The 14,958-nt window shown below is 49.9% G+C and overlaps 1 protein-coding gene across 1 annotated transcript; it reads right to left on the bottom strand.

Moving 5' to 3' along the window:
• Positions 1-5,035: 5,035 nt before the first annotated feature.
• LOC144948789 (transmembrane 4 L6 family member 1-like) lies at positions 5,036-10,692 on the bottom strand. The gene is made up of 4 exons (XM_078878440.1): positions 10,516-10,692; positions 9,147-9,215; positions 6,788-6,960; positions 5,036-5,279 (listed from the first exon to the last, which is right to left on the bottom strand). The coding sequence occupies exons 1-4, from the start codon at positions 10,690-10,692 to the stop codon at positions 5,036-5,038; spliced, it is 663 nt and encodes a 220-aa protein (XP_078734566.1).
• Positions 10,693-14,958: the final 4,266 nt, after the last annotated feature.

Below are 14,958 nucleotides of genomic sequence, written 5' to 3'. Positions count from 1 at the left end.
GTGAGACTAGGCTCTAAGGAAAGCTGTCTCGGGTGTGGACCAATCAACTTCAAGGACAGTGCATACATTATCATAGTTATGTTTTTGTTTGCATTCCGACTGCAGGTATTGTGGTCTATGCAAACATGACTCCTTGTAAAAAAGGTGTCAGTTTTGTTTCCAGAGATGGCCACACTTCACGTTAAGTCAGATACTGTGTCGGGGGGAGGGGGGGGGCTGGTGTGTAAACATCGCCACTGGGGAGACAAAGGTGGCCGGGCGTGGTGCTGCCCATCCTCCCCCCGTCGTGTGCTGCGCCGGCCTTCGTAGGTGCTGCTCCTAGCTAACAGCACTTGCCCCAACAGTCTGTTGAACGCTATACGGGGGATCTTTGTCTTTGTGTGCTCAGAGCCTCTTTGAACGAACCCGGCGATCCGGGTTCGATTCCCGCTCACGGTCACTGACACCGGTGACAATTATCTGAACCGGTCTTGGGCCGTCCCCTAGGTCGACTCAGCCTCAAATGAGCACCCAGCTGTTTTAGACTAATTTCAGGGTGCTGATTGCAAATCTGATCTCAGATTTGCTCTATCACATCTCATTTTTATGCTATCGGCATACCCCATTTTCATTGATTTTACCCGAAATTAACTCTGTCACTTATGATTGCAAGTTGTTGCGAGTCAGTGACTGCTTTAGTGTTAAAATATGGTGCTGTATTTTTAGGATAGTGTGTTTATAATATCATTTTATGTAGATATCCACATTTATTTAATATTTTTCTTCTGCAGTTTTTATTGAAAATGCAATATTTGATATCTCAAAAACCTGATGTGATAGACAAAAACTGATACCAGATTTGGATGTGTAAGCATCGGCACCGGGGGAGACAAAGGCGGCCGGGCACGGTGCTTGGCCAATCCGCTAGGGCTGCACGATGGATCTTTGTCTTTGCGGGGGTGGGTGAGTTAATTGACATTGCGACATCGGAGGGAATTCACGAGGAAGTCGTAGAGTTAGTGCCATGGTTCAAATATTAACTTTGCGTCGGTGACTCGTGACCACAGAGGATGGGTCATCACGCAGGCTACAGAGGATTCACAATGGCCATGTCAGAGACAGTGAGCCAACACTGCTGAGAGCCTGGGTTCGAGCCCTGGGTCTGGCTGTCTGTCTCTCAGGGAGTTCATTGTGGCCATGTCAGAGACAGTGAGCCAACACTGCTGAGAGCCTGGGTTCGAGCCCTGGGTCTGGCTGTCTGTCTCTCAGGGAGTTCATTGTTGCCAAGTCAGAGACACTGAACCAACACTGCTGAGATCCTGGGTTCGAGCCCTGGATCTGGCTGTCTGCTTCTCAGGGAGTTCTCAATGACCATGTCAGAGACAGTGAGCCAACACTGCTCAGAGCCTGAGTTCGAGCCCTGGATCTGGTTGTCTGTCTTTCAGGGGGTTCATAATGGCCATGTCAGAGACACTAAACCAACACTGCTGAGAGGATGGGTTCGAGCCCTGGGTCTGGGCTGTCTGTCTCTCAGGGGGTTCATTGTGGCCATGTCAGAGACACTGAACCAACACTGCTGAGAGGCTGGGTTCGAGCCCTGGGTCTGGCTGTCTGCCTCTCAGGGAGTTCATTGTGGCCATGTCAGAGACACTGAATCAACACTGCTCAGATCCTGGGTTCGAGCCCTGGGTCTGGGCGTCTCTCTCTCAGGGGGTTCATAATGGCCGTTTCGGAGAGATTGATCCAGAACTGCTGAGATCCACGGTTCAGAATCAGAATGTTTATTTCTATAGGAAGGGAGCTTCATAACAACATCTGTGCTGCGGTGATGCATCAACCCTCGCTGCTGCTGCTGCCTCCACAGCACTGGATGGTGACATGCTACTTGCAGCAGCGTCGTCACCAACACAGCCACAACCATCTCCACAACCACCACCATCACCACCACCGCCACAACTGCCACAACCATCGCCACCTCCACAGCCACCGCCACCACAACCACCACCATTATCACAACCACCGCCACAACCATCACAACCACAGCCACCACCACCCCACTGATAACACTGGTCAACAAAAAAATACATTTTTTCTGGCCTGGACTTTTGCAGCTGTTTTAGACTAATTTCAGGGTGCTGATTCCAAATCTGATCTCAGATTTGCTCTATCACATCTCATTTTTATGCTATCGGCATACCCCATTTTTATTGATTTTACCCGAAATTAACTCTGTCACTTATGATTGCAAGTTGTTGCGAGTCAGTGATTGCTTTAGTATTAAAATATGGTGCTGTATTTTTAGGATAGTGTGTTTATAATATAATTTTATGTAGATATCCACATTTATTTAATATTTTTCTTCTGCAGTTTTTATTGAAAATGCAATATTTGATATCTCAAAAACCTGATGTGATAGACAAAAACTGATGCCAGATTTGGAATCAGCACCCCCCAAAATTACATTAAACGCGTTGGAATACCTTATGCCAGAAAAAGTGTGTTGACCAGAGTAATTATAGGTTGGCGACCAGATGTTTGCTCTCTTCCGGAGTACTAATTGTATTTACAAATAAAACCGCGTGTATATATTTATTTGTTTCGGCAGCATTATTATATTTTTGTAGGTTTAACACATTCTTCACGGCAATCGTCTCGTCAGCTGGGGCGGGCAATATCTCTTGCTGACGTTTTTTTGTGCCGCGGGGGAGATCAAAGTGTGAAACGTAAGAATAGGTTTGACCCTTTACATGGCCATAAAACAGGTGTTAGGGATGCTAATACCTCATGTACTATACACCTCTTGGCGTTCTCCGGTCTGACGCTGGTGACACGGGGCCATCAAGAAGGCTGTCTCTGATGTAGGGCCAATCCGTTTCAAAGACAATTCCATGTATGATCAGAACCATTTTTCGATCTAAAGCTTTCGTGACTGCAGGGATTCATCTTCTCGGTTCTTTCGGTAAAGTCACGTTGAAGGGAAATGATAAAATAATAAAAATAAAACATAATAAAATAATTCTCACGACGTTAAACCGTTGGAATACCTTATGCCAGAAAAAAAAGTGTGTTGACCAGTGTTATCAGAGCAGTGTTTGTCTGCATGTTTACCACAAGTACCGAGTGCGATTAATTCAGTAACTTGATGCGATGCAAAGGATTTCTATTAAATGTTTGAGCATCTATACACAACTCCTGTTCTATTGCCAGAAAGGGGTAAAAACCGACTCTTATTTTTAACGACAGGACATCCGTCCTCCGCTGCAGCTCATCATTTGCACCAACATCAACGAAACCGGCCTCTCCACCAATAAATTACTCGAGATTACAATGTACACAAATGCGTGTTTCGCCCCGGAAGAGTTAAAACATCCGCTGCTCACCGACCACCACCACCACCGGCACCAACCAACCACGCTGTAGTGGCCGGGGCGAAGGTTCGTCACCCGAAAGCCTCACGAATTGTCCAGCGATCTCACCGTGAGGTGTTAACTACCTCGCCTGGTACGCAGGAGGTTGTGGGTTCGAACTCAACCCTGACGCCTGCTGCTGTATATTTGGAGTTTGCCTGTTTCTCTCTCTCCCCGTGGCGAGATGTTAACTACCTCGCCTGGTACGAAGGAGGTTGTGGGTTCCAACTCAACCCTGACGCCTGCTGTGTATTTGGAGTTTGCGTGTCTCTCTCTCTCTCCCCGTGGCGAGATGTTAACTACTTCGCCTGATATGCAGGAGGTCGTGGGTTCGAACTCAACCCTGACGCCTGCTGCTGTATATTTGGAGTTTGCGTGTCTCTTTCTCCCCGTGGTCGCGTGGATTTTTCCTCCCGATCTTCGGGGTTTTCCCTCCAAATTTAGAACCAACATCATTCGTTTACAGTAATTTGACTGCTGTTGTACATTTCCACGTGATTATTATCAGCCCAATTCGCCGTGCTATCGTTTGTGTTGGCCAGGTCGCTACTGAAAAAGAGCTACATAGCTCAGTGGGCCTTTACCTGGTAAAATAAAATAAAATTGTTTATAGTTTTAGTTTAATACCACACTCTTTTCTGCCTACAGATGGAACAGATGGATTATTTGCACGCGACCTGCTGCGCCGCCTTCTTGTGCTGAGCCTCGCAAAGTGGCGCTGAATCTGATTCACGTGGCCTGCCGCAAGATGCATACTTTTTGTTTTTTTCGGTAAAGTCACGTAGGTAAAAAATAAATTAAAATGAAAACAAATACATTAAATCACCACGTTTCCGTCTTCAGGTGGAACCGTCACAGCAAAATTATTGCATCGTTTTAATTTATTTTTTTACCTATGTGACTTTACCGAGAAAAAAAACAAAGAGTATGGATCCTTGCAGTCACGAAAACTTCAAATCTAGAATGGCCGCAAGATGGTTCTGTCGCACGGCTACCAGAACCAAGCATTTGTTTAAACTCTTCGATTTCACCTAATTAGTGACACAACTTAAGTGGATGCTTATAGCGGACGAATTACAAATATATCACGTTCCATCATCCCATCTCTTATCCCATTCCCACCATCTCGAACAATCATCCCATCCTATCATCTCATCCAATCATTAAGTCCCATCATCCTGTCTGACCCCATCCCATCACCCCATCTCATCATCCCTTCCCATCATTCCGTCCCATCATCCCATCCCATGACCCCATCCCATGACCCCATCCCATCACCCCATCCCATCACCCTATCTCATCATCCCATCTCATCATCCCTTCCCATCATTCCGTCCCATCATCCCATCCCATGACCCCATCCCATGACCCCATCCCATCACCCCATCCCATCACCCTATCTCATCATCCCATCTCATCATCCCTTCCCATCATTCCGTCCCATCATCCCATCCCATGACCCCATCCCATGACCCCATCCCATCACCCCATCCCATCACCCTATCTCATTATCCCATCTCATCATCCCTTCCCATCACCCCATCCCATCACCCCATCTCATCACCCCATCCCATGACCCCATTTCATCATCCCTTCCCATCACCCAATCCCATCACCCAATCCCATCACCCAGTCCCCGCCATCCCGTCTCAGTAGCGTGGCAGCGAGTCCATGGAGTAGAGAGGCGCCTGGCTGGAGCTCTCGTTGGGCTTCTCCTTGCGACATGTCCCGCACAGGACGCCCACGAAGCCGTTGACGGCCTGCACCAGGCACAGGGCCACCTCCACGGCGCCCACAGCCATCATGATGGAGAAGAGGGAGATGTGCCACTCGACGATCCACACGGGCGCCTTGCAAATGCCCCACAGCGACGAGTTGAAGAGGTAGCTCGTGCTGAGAGACGGCAGGGGGGAGGGGGGTGCGAGAGGCATACGGACACAGGGAGATGGAGCACGGGATCGATTGCGCGTCTCAAGCGATTCAGGGTGCCACGGTGGCGAGATGTCATTTCCCTCGCCTGGTGTACGGGAGGTCGTGGGTTCGATCCCAGAGCCTGCGAGATGTTACCTGCCTCACCTGGAATACAGGAGGCCGTGGGTTCGATCCCAAAACCTACGAGATGTCATCTCCATCGCCTGGTGTACAGGAGGTCGTGGGTTCGATCCCAAAGCCTGCAAGATGTCATCTCCCTCGCCTGGTGTACAGGAGGTCGTGGGTTCGATCCCAGAACCTATGAGATGTTATATGCCTCGCCTGGTATACAGGAGGTCGTGGGTTTGATGCCAGAACCTGCAATATGTTATCTGCCTCGCCTGGTATACAGGAGGTGGTGGGTTCGATCCCGGAACTTGCGAGATGTAATCTCCCTCGCCTGGTATACAGGAGGTCGTGGGTTCGATCACGACCCTAACGCCTGTTGTATACTTGGAGTTTGCGCCATTATGAACCCCTTGTAAGAGAGAGAGAGAGAGCCAGACCCAGGGCTCAAACCCAGCATCTCATCTGTGCTGACTCAGTCTTTCTGACACTGCCATGAGCAGAATTTGTATTTATAATGGCAGAATGCGATGCGCTGTAAAGCTATTTTCCACAGATGTCCTGGTACGGGGTCAGAACGGTACAACGAATAAACACAACACAAACACACGCGAGAGGAGTGCAGCATATAGGAAGGACAAAGACACCACGTGTACAAAGGGGACGTCCATAAATGACGTCACGCGATTTTGGACGATTTTGAATCCCCCCCCCCTACGTCACACGACGTCACAAAAAGTCAGACCCCCCCCCGCTCAAATATGACGTACACAAAGCTCTGCCCCCCCCCGGCCAAATAAACAGAAACATGCTTCGAATCGCTTTAAACTATTATCATTGTAGTGCGTATTTAATGTGACGCTGCACTCTGATGTTGTAGGAGAAAACGTTATTAAAACGTCTATTTAATTAAGTAGAACGTGTTGTCTATAGTTATTCAAAGTTGCGCATTTTGATGTGACGTCACATTTCTCAACCCCCCCCCCCCTCTTAGTCACACATCTTCACAAATTTCTCACCCCTACCCCCCCAGATGCGTGACGTCATTTATGGACGGCCCCAAAGTGATACACGAATAGAAACTAAACCATTATTGCGTCTCGATTTAAAGCTTTCGTGACTGCAGGGATTCATCTTCTTGGTTCTTTCAGTAAAGTCACGTAGAAGGGAAGTAATAAAATAATGAAAAAAAAATAGTGAGAATTATTTTATTATATTATTTTATTATATTATTCTAATATGTTTTATTTTTTTATTATTTTATTACTTCCCTTCTACGTGACTTTACCGAAAGAATCAAGAAGACATTATTGCGTCTGTTACGAACTCTCCAACCCACCCCCGCTCCCTCCCGAGGCGCTTACTCAAGGATCTGGAAGTCCCATTTGTCGATCTTCCCGAAGGGGTAGTCCCACTGCTCGCTGCTTCCGCTCTTGAAGAGGCACTTGGGGCCCTCCACCAGAGCCACGGTGGAGACCACGAGGCAGTAGAGGGCGCCCGCGACGCCCACCAGCGACAAGAGGACGGACGTCAGCATCTGTGGAGGACACCGGGTGGCGTTGTTGGGGTGAGGTTGTGGCCCTGCTGATGCCGCTGATGTTGTTGTTGTTGCTCCGTTGGTGGTGGTGCACAAACGACAACAACCACAACAACACAGCAACATAGACTCAGCACTGCCCAGATAGAGGCTCAGCACTGCCCATAGACTCAACACTGCAACATAGATTCAGCACTACCCATAGACTCAACACTGCCCATAGACTCAACACTACCCATAGACTCAACACTGCCCATAGACTCAACACTGCGCATAGACTCAACACTGCCCATAGACTCAACACTGCCCATAGACTCAACACTGCCCATAGACTCAACACTGCCCATAGACTCAACACTACCCATAGACTCAACACTGCCCATAGACTCAACACTGCCCATAGACTCAACACTGCCCATAGACTCAACACTGCCCATAGACTCAACACTACCCATAGACTCAACACTGCCCATAGACTCAACACTGCCCATAGACTCAACACTGCTCATAGACTCAACACTACCCATAGACTAACACTGCCCATAGACTCAACACTGCCCATAGACTCAACACTGCCCATAGACTCAACACTGCCCATAGACTCAACACTGCCCATAGACTCAACACTGCCCATAGACTCAACACTGCCCATAGACTCAACACTGCCCATATACTCAACACTGCCCATAGACTCAACACTGCCCATAGACTCAACACTGCCCATAGACTCAACACTGCCCATAGACTCAACACTGCCCATAGACTCAACACTGCCCATAGACTCAACACTGCCCATAGACTCAACACTGCCCATAGACTCAACACTACCCATAGACTCAACACTGCCCATAGACTCAACACTGCCCATAGACTCAACACTGCCCATAGACTCAACACTGCCCATAGACTCAACACTACCCATAGACTCAACACTGCCCATAGACTCAACACTGCCCATAGACTCAACACTGCTCATAGACTCAACACTACCCATAGACTAACACTGCCCATAGACTCAACACTGCCCATAGACTCAACACTGCCCATAGACTCAACACTGCCCATAGACTCAACACTGCCCGTAGACTCAACACTGCCCATAGACTCAACACTACCCATAGACTCAACACTGCCCATAGACTCAACACTGCCCATAGACTCAACACTGCTCATAGACTCAACACTACCCATAGACTAACACTGCCCATAGACTCAACACTGCCCATAGACTCAACACTGCCCATAGACTCAACACTGCCCAGAGACTCAACACTGCTCATAGACTCTACACTGCCCAAAGACTCAGCACTGTCCATAGACTCAACACTGCCCATAGACTCAACACTGCCCATATACTCAATACTGCCCATAGACTCAGCACTGCCCAAAGACTCAACACTGCCCCTCTCTTAAAGCCTCACCTCTTCTCCATTGCTGAATCCCTTCCTCGTCCGTCGCCCCTCCACTTCTTCCCGTCCCTCCCCAGACCACTACCACCAACACCCACACCACTACCACCACGACCACCACCACTACCACTACCACCAACACCCTGACCACTACCACCAACACCCTGACCACTACCCCCAACACCCAGACCACTACCACCAACACCCTGACCACTGCCACCACCACCCAGACCACTACCACCACCACCCTGACCACTACCACCACCACCACCACCACCACCCAGACCACTACCACCACCACCCAGACCACTACCACCACCACCACGACCACCACCACCACCATCACCCAGACCACTACCACCACTACCCAGACCACCACCATCACCACCACTACCCAGACCACTACCACCACCATCACCACCACCACCCAGACCACTACCACCACCACCACCACCACCACCCAGACCACTACCACCACCACCACCACCACCCAGACTACCACCACCACCACCACCCAGACCACTACCACCACCACCCAGACCACTACCACCACCACCACGACCACCACCACCACCACCCAGATCACGACCACCACCACCACCCAGACCACCACTACCACCACCCTGACCACTACCACCACTACCCAGACCACTACCACCACCACCACCACCACCACCCAGACCACCACCACCCAGACTACCACCACCACGACCACCACCATCCACCACCACCCAGACCACCACCACTACCACCACCACCACTACCACCACCACTCACCCCACATCTGTTGGAGCAGCAGCCGTCCCGAGACCCGGCTCCGATGAGCTGCATGGCCGGCACGATAATCTACAGGGCGGCTCCCATCAGAGGCGACTCATGGGATTATAAACATCACCATCACCATCAGCAGCATCGCCATCATCATCATCACCATCATCATCATCACCATCATCATCACCATAATCATCACCATCATCATAATCATCACCATCATCATCACCATCATCATCAACATCACAATCATCACCATCATCATCACCATCATCATCACCATCATCATAATCATCACCATCATCATCACCATCATCATCAACATCACCATCATCACCATCACCATCATCATAATCATCACCATCATCATCACCATCATCATCAACATCACCATCATCACCATCATCATCACCATCATCATCACCATCATCAGCAGCAGCATCATTCGGCATCATTAGCATCATCAAGGGCAATATTCATAAATAATTCTACAAACACCATCACCACGAGCAGTGTGGTTATCGTTGATGCCAGGACACACACAAACGCCACCACCATAACCACGTCAAACAAATACAACATTCATGAATAGCACAACCACCACTACCACCACAACCATCATCACCATCACAACCACCACAACCACCACAACCATCACAACCACCACAACCACCTCAACCACTACCACGAGATGACCGCTCCGCCTGGATTGCAAGTCCAGTGTGCTCACCATCATGCTCACCAGTGTGCTCACCATCATACTCACCATCATGCTCACCAGCGTGCTCACCATCGCGACTCGCCCACCGTCGCCACTCACCCAACCGCCATCATTACCACCACCATCACCACCACCACCATAATCACCACCATCACCACCATCATCACCACCACCACCATAATCACCACCATCACCATCACCACCATTACCACCACCACCATCATCACCATCACCACCATCATCACACCACCACCACCACCATCATCACCATCATCACCACCATCATCACCATCAAGACCATCATCATCACCACCACCACCATCACCGCCATCACTACGACCATCATCACCACCACCATGATCACCACTACCACCACCACCACCAACACTACCACCACCACCATCATCACCACCATCATTACCATCACCACCATCATCACCAACATCACCATCACCACCATCATCACCACCATCCCCATCATGACCATCACCACCACCATCACCACCATCATCACCACCATCACCACGACCATCATCACCACCACCACGACCATCATCACCACCACCATGACCACCACTACCACCACCACCAACACTACCACCACCACCATCATCACCACCATCACCACCACCACCACCACCCACCACCACTCACCAGCAGCCCTCCTCCGGCAATGCCTGCCATGTACCAGGTGAAGTCGGAGAGGTGGCCTTGCTCCAGGTGCGTCGCCTCGGCGTTGGGGAAGAAGAGCAGCACGTTGGCCACGATGGCCACGAGAGCCATGGGCACCAGGGCCCCGCCGATGACCATCGTGCACTTGCCCGTGCACATCTTTGCCAGGTCACCCACACGCGCGCAGAAGGTGTTTTGCTGTTTTTTTGCGATCCCACGCGCACACACACAACACGCACATGCGCACACGCACACACACGTGCACACACACACGTGCACACACACACGCGCACACGCACACACGCGCACACACGGACACACACGCACACACACGGACACACGTGCACACACACGCACACACACGCACACACGCGCACACACGCACACACACACTTACACACGCACACACGCACACGCACGCGCACACGCACACACGCGGACACACACGCACACAACAACAGCAACAAATATCACAGCAACGGTCCACGCAGCCTCCGTTCACTCCACCACCACCACCACCACCGTTCCACCTCTTCCAAAAAAAACAACAACAACAACAACAAACAAGAACCCCTTTACGCGGAGCGGAAACCCAAAACCGGTTAAGAGGAGCAAAGACGGCGCGTCTCGGTGGATGGATGTGAAAGTGCTGTTGTGACGTCCGCCTGTGTTTGCGAGTGTAGCGAAGGTCGTGGTGAGTGTGTGTGCGTGTGTGCGTGTTGATTGTGTGCGGTAGGGCGTGGTGCAGGCCACCCCCCACCCCCCTCTTGTCATAACCGTGCCGACCTTCACAGGTGCTTGCTACTCGCTGCCAGCACTTGCCCCACAACAATCTGTTAAAGGGCCGTCCATAAATGACGTCACGTGATTTTGGACGATTTTTTTATCCCCCCCCTCTCTCTTCGTCACACGGCGTCACAAAAAGTCAGACCACCCCCCCCCCTCAAATATGACGTCACAAAAAAAACATGCTTTAAATCGCTTTAAATTATTGTCATTGTAGTGCGTATTTAATGTGGCGCTGCACTCTGATGTTGCAGGAGAAAACATTTATTAAAAAGTCTATTTAATTAAGTAGAACGTGTTGTCTATATTCATTTAAAGTTGCGCATTTTGACGTGACGTCACATTTCTCAAACACCCCCCCCCCTCGTCACACATCGTCACAAATATCTGACTCCCCCCACCCCCCTAGGTGCGTGACGTCATTTATGGACGGCCCCTAAGGTTTTACGGGGGATATTTGTCTTTTTTTTTTCCTGTGCGTGCGTTAAAGGCTGTTCAGGGGGTGGGGGGGTATTTGTGAGTGAGCGGCACTGCGCTACGAACCCGGCCACCCGAGTTCCCCCTTAGGTCGACTCAGCCTCAAACGAGTACCCGGGACGGTGTGTCAACAACGTCGCCCGCTCGGGGAAGACAAAGGCGGCCGAGGCGGCGGGGTGCTCGTCAGAGGTCGCAACCGGGTACCGATACCCGTACCCTACCCGATACCCGGCTACCCGTACCCGGCCGGGTACGGGTAGCCGTTTGCGACCCTGGTGCGGCCGGGTACGGGTGCGGGTAAGGAATCAAAACCCGATTGCGAACTCTGGTGCTCGTCAACCCAGCCGCATGTGAACAGCACTTGCCCCAAACGACTGTTCGAGGCTATATACGGGGTGGTAGTGCGTAGGCGGGGGAGGGGTGGCATCTTTGTCTTTGTGTTTCTTGTTCCAAGGCAAACACCGTGCCTGGGTCCTGTGCAAAGGTTGCCAGCGATAACTCGAGGCGCGTCTGGCGCGGTGCGAGCTAAAAATGCATCGCCATCGGCAGGCAAGGGCATAAACTCACAATCCCCTCCACCATCACCCACCACCACCCACCCTCTAAGAAAACCATTGCCGCTATACGCCTGCCTCGTTTCACAATCAGTTCGATCGCTCGCGTCTTGTACATTGCACCCTTCATCACCGCCCCGCCCCCCGTCTCCCGCTACCCCCCCCCTCCCCACACTGATCAAACTATTAAACTACAGTTCGATTATCGATTATACTGGTAGGATCCACCTGGTTCCACCAGCCCGCAGGGGATTATTGTGTCCGTCTATCCGTCGTGCATCCAAAAATGGGAGGGGTGGGGCTGGGTGGAGAGGGGAGGGTGGGGTGGGGCTGGGTGGGGAGGGTGGGGAAGGGCTGGGTGGGGAGGGTGGGGAGGGGCTGGGTGGGGAGGGTGGGGCTGGGTGGGGAGGGGCTGGTCACCCCGTGGTGCCCTTATAAAACTCAACGTTTAACCTACTCACGCCGGCTTGTGCCCGCCCTCACAGTCGGGCGTATTTGCGGAATACACCACGCCGCCGTTGACCCTGGCCATTGACCGAGCAACCCAACGTTCCTACCAGCTCCCTCTGCAGGAACGTGTTACGCGCTCATGGCGGGAAGGACGGCAACGGATCATAAAAAATCGCGGATAATTTTAAACAACGTGTAACCGTTTTCCGCGGATCTTTATGACAACAATCTCCCCCCTCCCCCCCCCCCCCACTAATATGTGTCAATTATGTTAAAGTTAACACAATTGAATTTCGATTTAAAGCTTTCGTGACTGCAGGGATTCATATTCTTGGTTCTTTCGGTAAAGTCACGTAGAAGGGAAATAATAAAATAATAAAAATAAAACAATAAAATTGTCACCACGTTTCGATTGCAACACTTACAAGAATAACAATGTTTTTATAACTGTTTATAGATTATTAGTTTGGGCTTAACGAAAAAATGTACGAGTTATTAATTTAAGTCAAACTCTACGTTGCGTGGTTAATCCGCATACCAGATAAATTCGGCCTACAGGATTTATTATTGGGACCTTTTAGTCAGTATCCAAAATAATGAAAAATATGGAAAGGCTTTAACCCCTTCTGGCAAAAAATCCGAAGGTGCTAAAATGTTCAAAGGCTAAATAGATACCTTTTTGCAAGGCATCAAGCCAGCCAGACCTACTTGTAGTAAAACACGCACACAAACAAGATCTGAGCATTCATAATAAAGGTTTTTGGGTTAGATCGTGTAAGGGGCCGTCCATAAATGACGTCACGCACCTAGGAGGGGGGGAGGGGGTCAGACATTTGTGACGATGTGTGACGAGGGGGGAGGGCGGTTTGAGAAATGTGACGTCACATCAAATTGCGCAACTTTAACTAAATATAGGCAACACGTTCTACTTAATTAAATAGACTTTTTTAATAAATGTTTTCTCCTACAACATCAGAGTGCAGCGCCACATTAAATACGCACTACAATGACAATAGTTTAAAGCGATTTTAAGCATGTTTTATATTTTTTGGGGATGGGGGGCAGAGCTTAGTGACGTCATATTTGAGAGGGGGGGGGTCTAATTTTTTGTGACGTCATGTGACGAAGGAGGGGGGGGGGTCAAAAATCGTCCAAAATCGCGTGACGTCATTTATGGACGGCCCCTAAGTATAAATGTGTCGTAACCCTCCACCACCCAACACCTTTATTACGAATGATAACTGCCGGGACCGTGCAGAGGTCCGGCTTTTATACAGGAGCCGTGGCTCGCTCCGCCCCCCCTGCCACGCCTTCCTTCTCGAACCTTCCAGCAGGATCTGGCGGTGACGTCATCCCCCAGCCCCCTTCTGTGGTCTGGGGTCTACATGTCGTTCGGCATCCCACTGGGATTTTTGCACACAGCGTTGGTTACTTGATACAGCAATCGTGCTGTGACGGTTCCACCTGAAGACGGAAGCTTGTGTTGCCTCCGAAACGTCGTGATTTTTATTTTATTTTTATTTTATTTTACTTCTATTAATTTTAATTTAAAAATTTTACCTACGTGACTTTACCGAAAAAAACCTAAGAATTTGGTGTACGGTGTTTTTTCTGCAATATTTTGCTGTCTTTTCTTGGATTTTCTGTTTGCACTCAGTCACATAGTCACTTTAAGATGTTTTCTTGTTCATGTTTTTGTTTTTTGTTTGTTGCGGTTGCACCCGATTCAAGAGCCGAATGGCTCACAGGGCTATACCTAATACATTAAGTTGAAACTTGATAGGGGTAACCGTTGGGCCCTGTGGGCCATAGTCCCTTAACCCTGGTGCTCAGCCGCTCTTCTGCCCCCTATTGGCAAGTGGCCGGTACCACCGGCTAACTGCATGGAGATGACGCATCTTCGCCCAAGAATAAATTTACATCTGTACGCGATCTCACCTAAAACAAACCTCTATTATGGATTATATTGGTCGTGAAAGCCTATTTCGTCTTAAACCTAGATACTCTAGAGCCACGCGTGTTTTTGTTACAATTTATTGGCCCATTCCTGCAGTGTTGGGGGAGCGTGATCTTTCCTGTTGGCTATAATGGTGCGGGGTTTTTTTTGCCGTAACATTTAAACATTTTGAAGTAATGCATGTGGCGCCCCATGGAAAGA

The sequence above is a fragment of the Lampetra fluviatilis genome, chromosome 51, assembly GCF_964198595.1.
Source record: "Lampetra fluviatilis chromosome 51, kcLamFluv1.1, whole genome shotgun sequence".
Taxonomy (NCBI): Eukaryota; Metazoa; Chordata; class Hyperoartia; order Petromyzontiformes; family Petromyzontidae; genus Lampetra; species Lampetra fluviatilis.
Note: the sequence above shows the minus strand (reverse complement) of the source record. Positions and strands in the feature narration are given on the sequence as shown.

What these genes read in the sequence shown, in the direction of transcription:
- LOC144948789 (XM_078878440.1), bottom strand. Translation starts at nt 10,692, where the DNA reads ATGTGCACGGGCAAGTGCACGATGGTCATCGGCGGGGCCCTGGTGCCC. An exon ending in TTGCCGGAGGAGGGCTGCTG is followed by an intron (nt 9,216 to 10,515) that starts GTGAGTGGTGGT and finishes GCCGCCCTGTAG; the next exon opens with ATTATCGTGCCGGCCATGCA. An exon ending in TGGGACTTCCAGATCCTTGA is followed by an intron (nt 5,280 to 6,787) that starts GTAAGCGCCTCG and finishes GCCGTCTCTCAG; the next exon opens with CACGAGCTACCTCTTCAACT.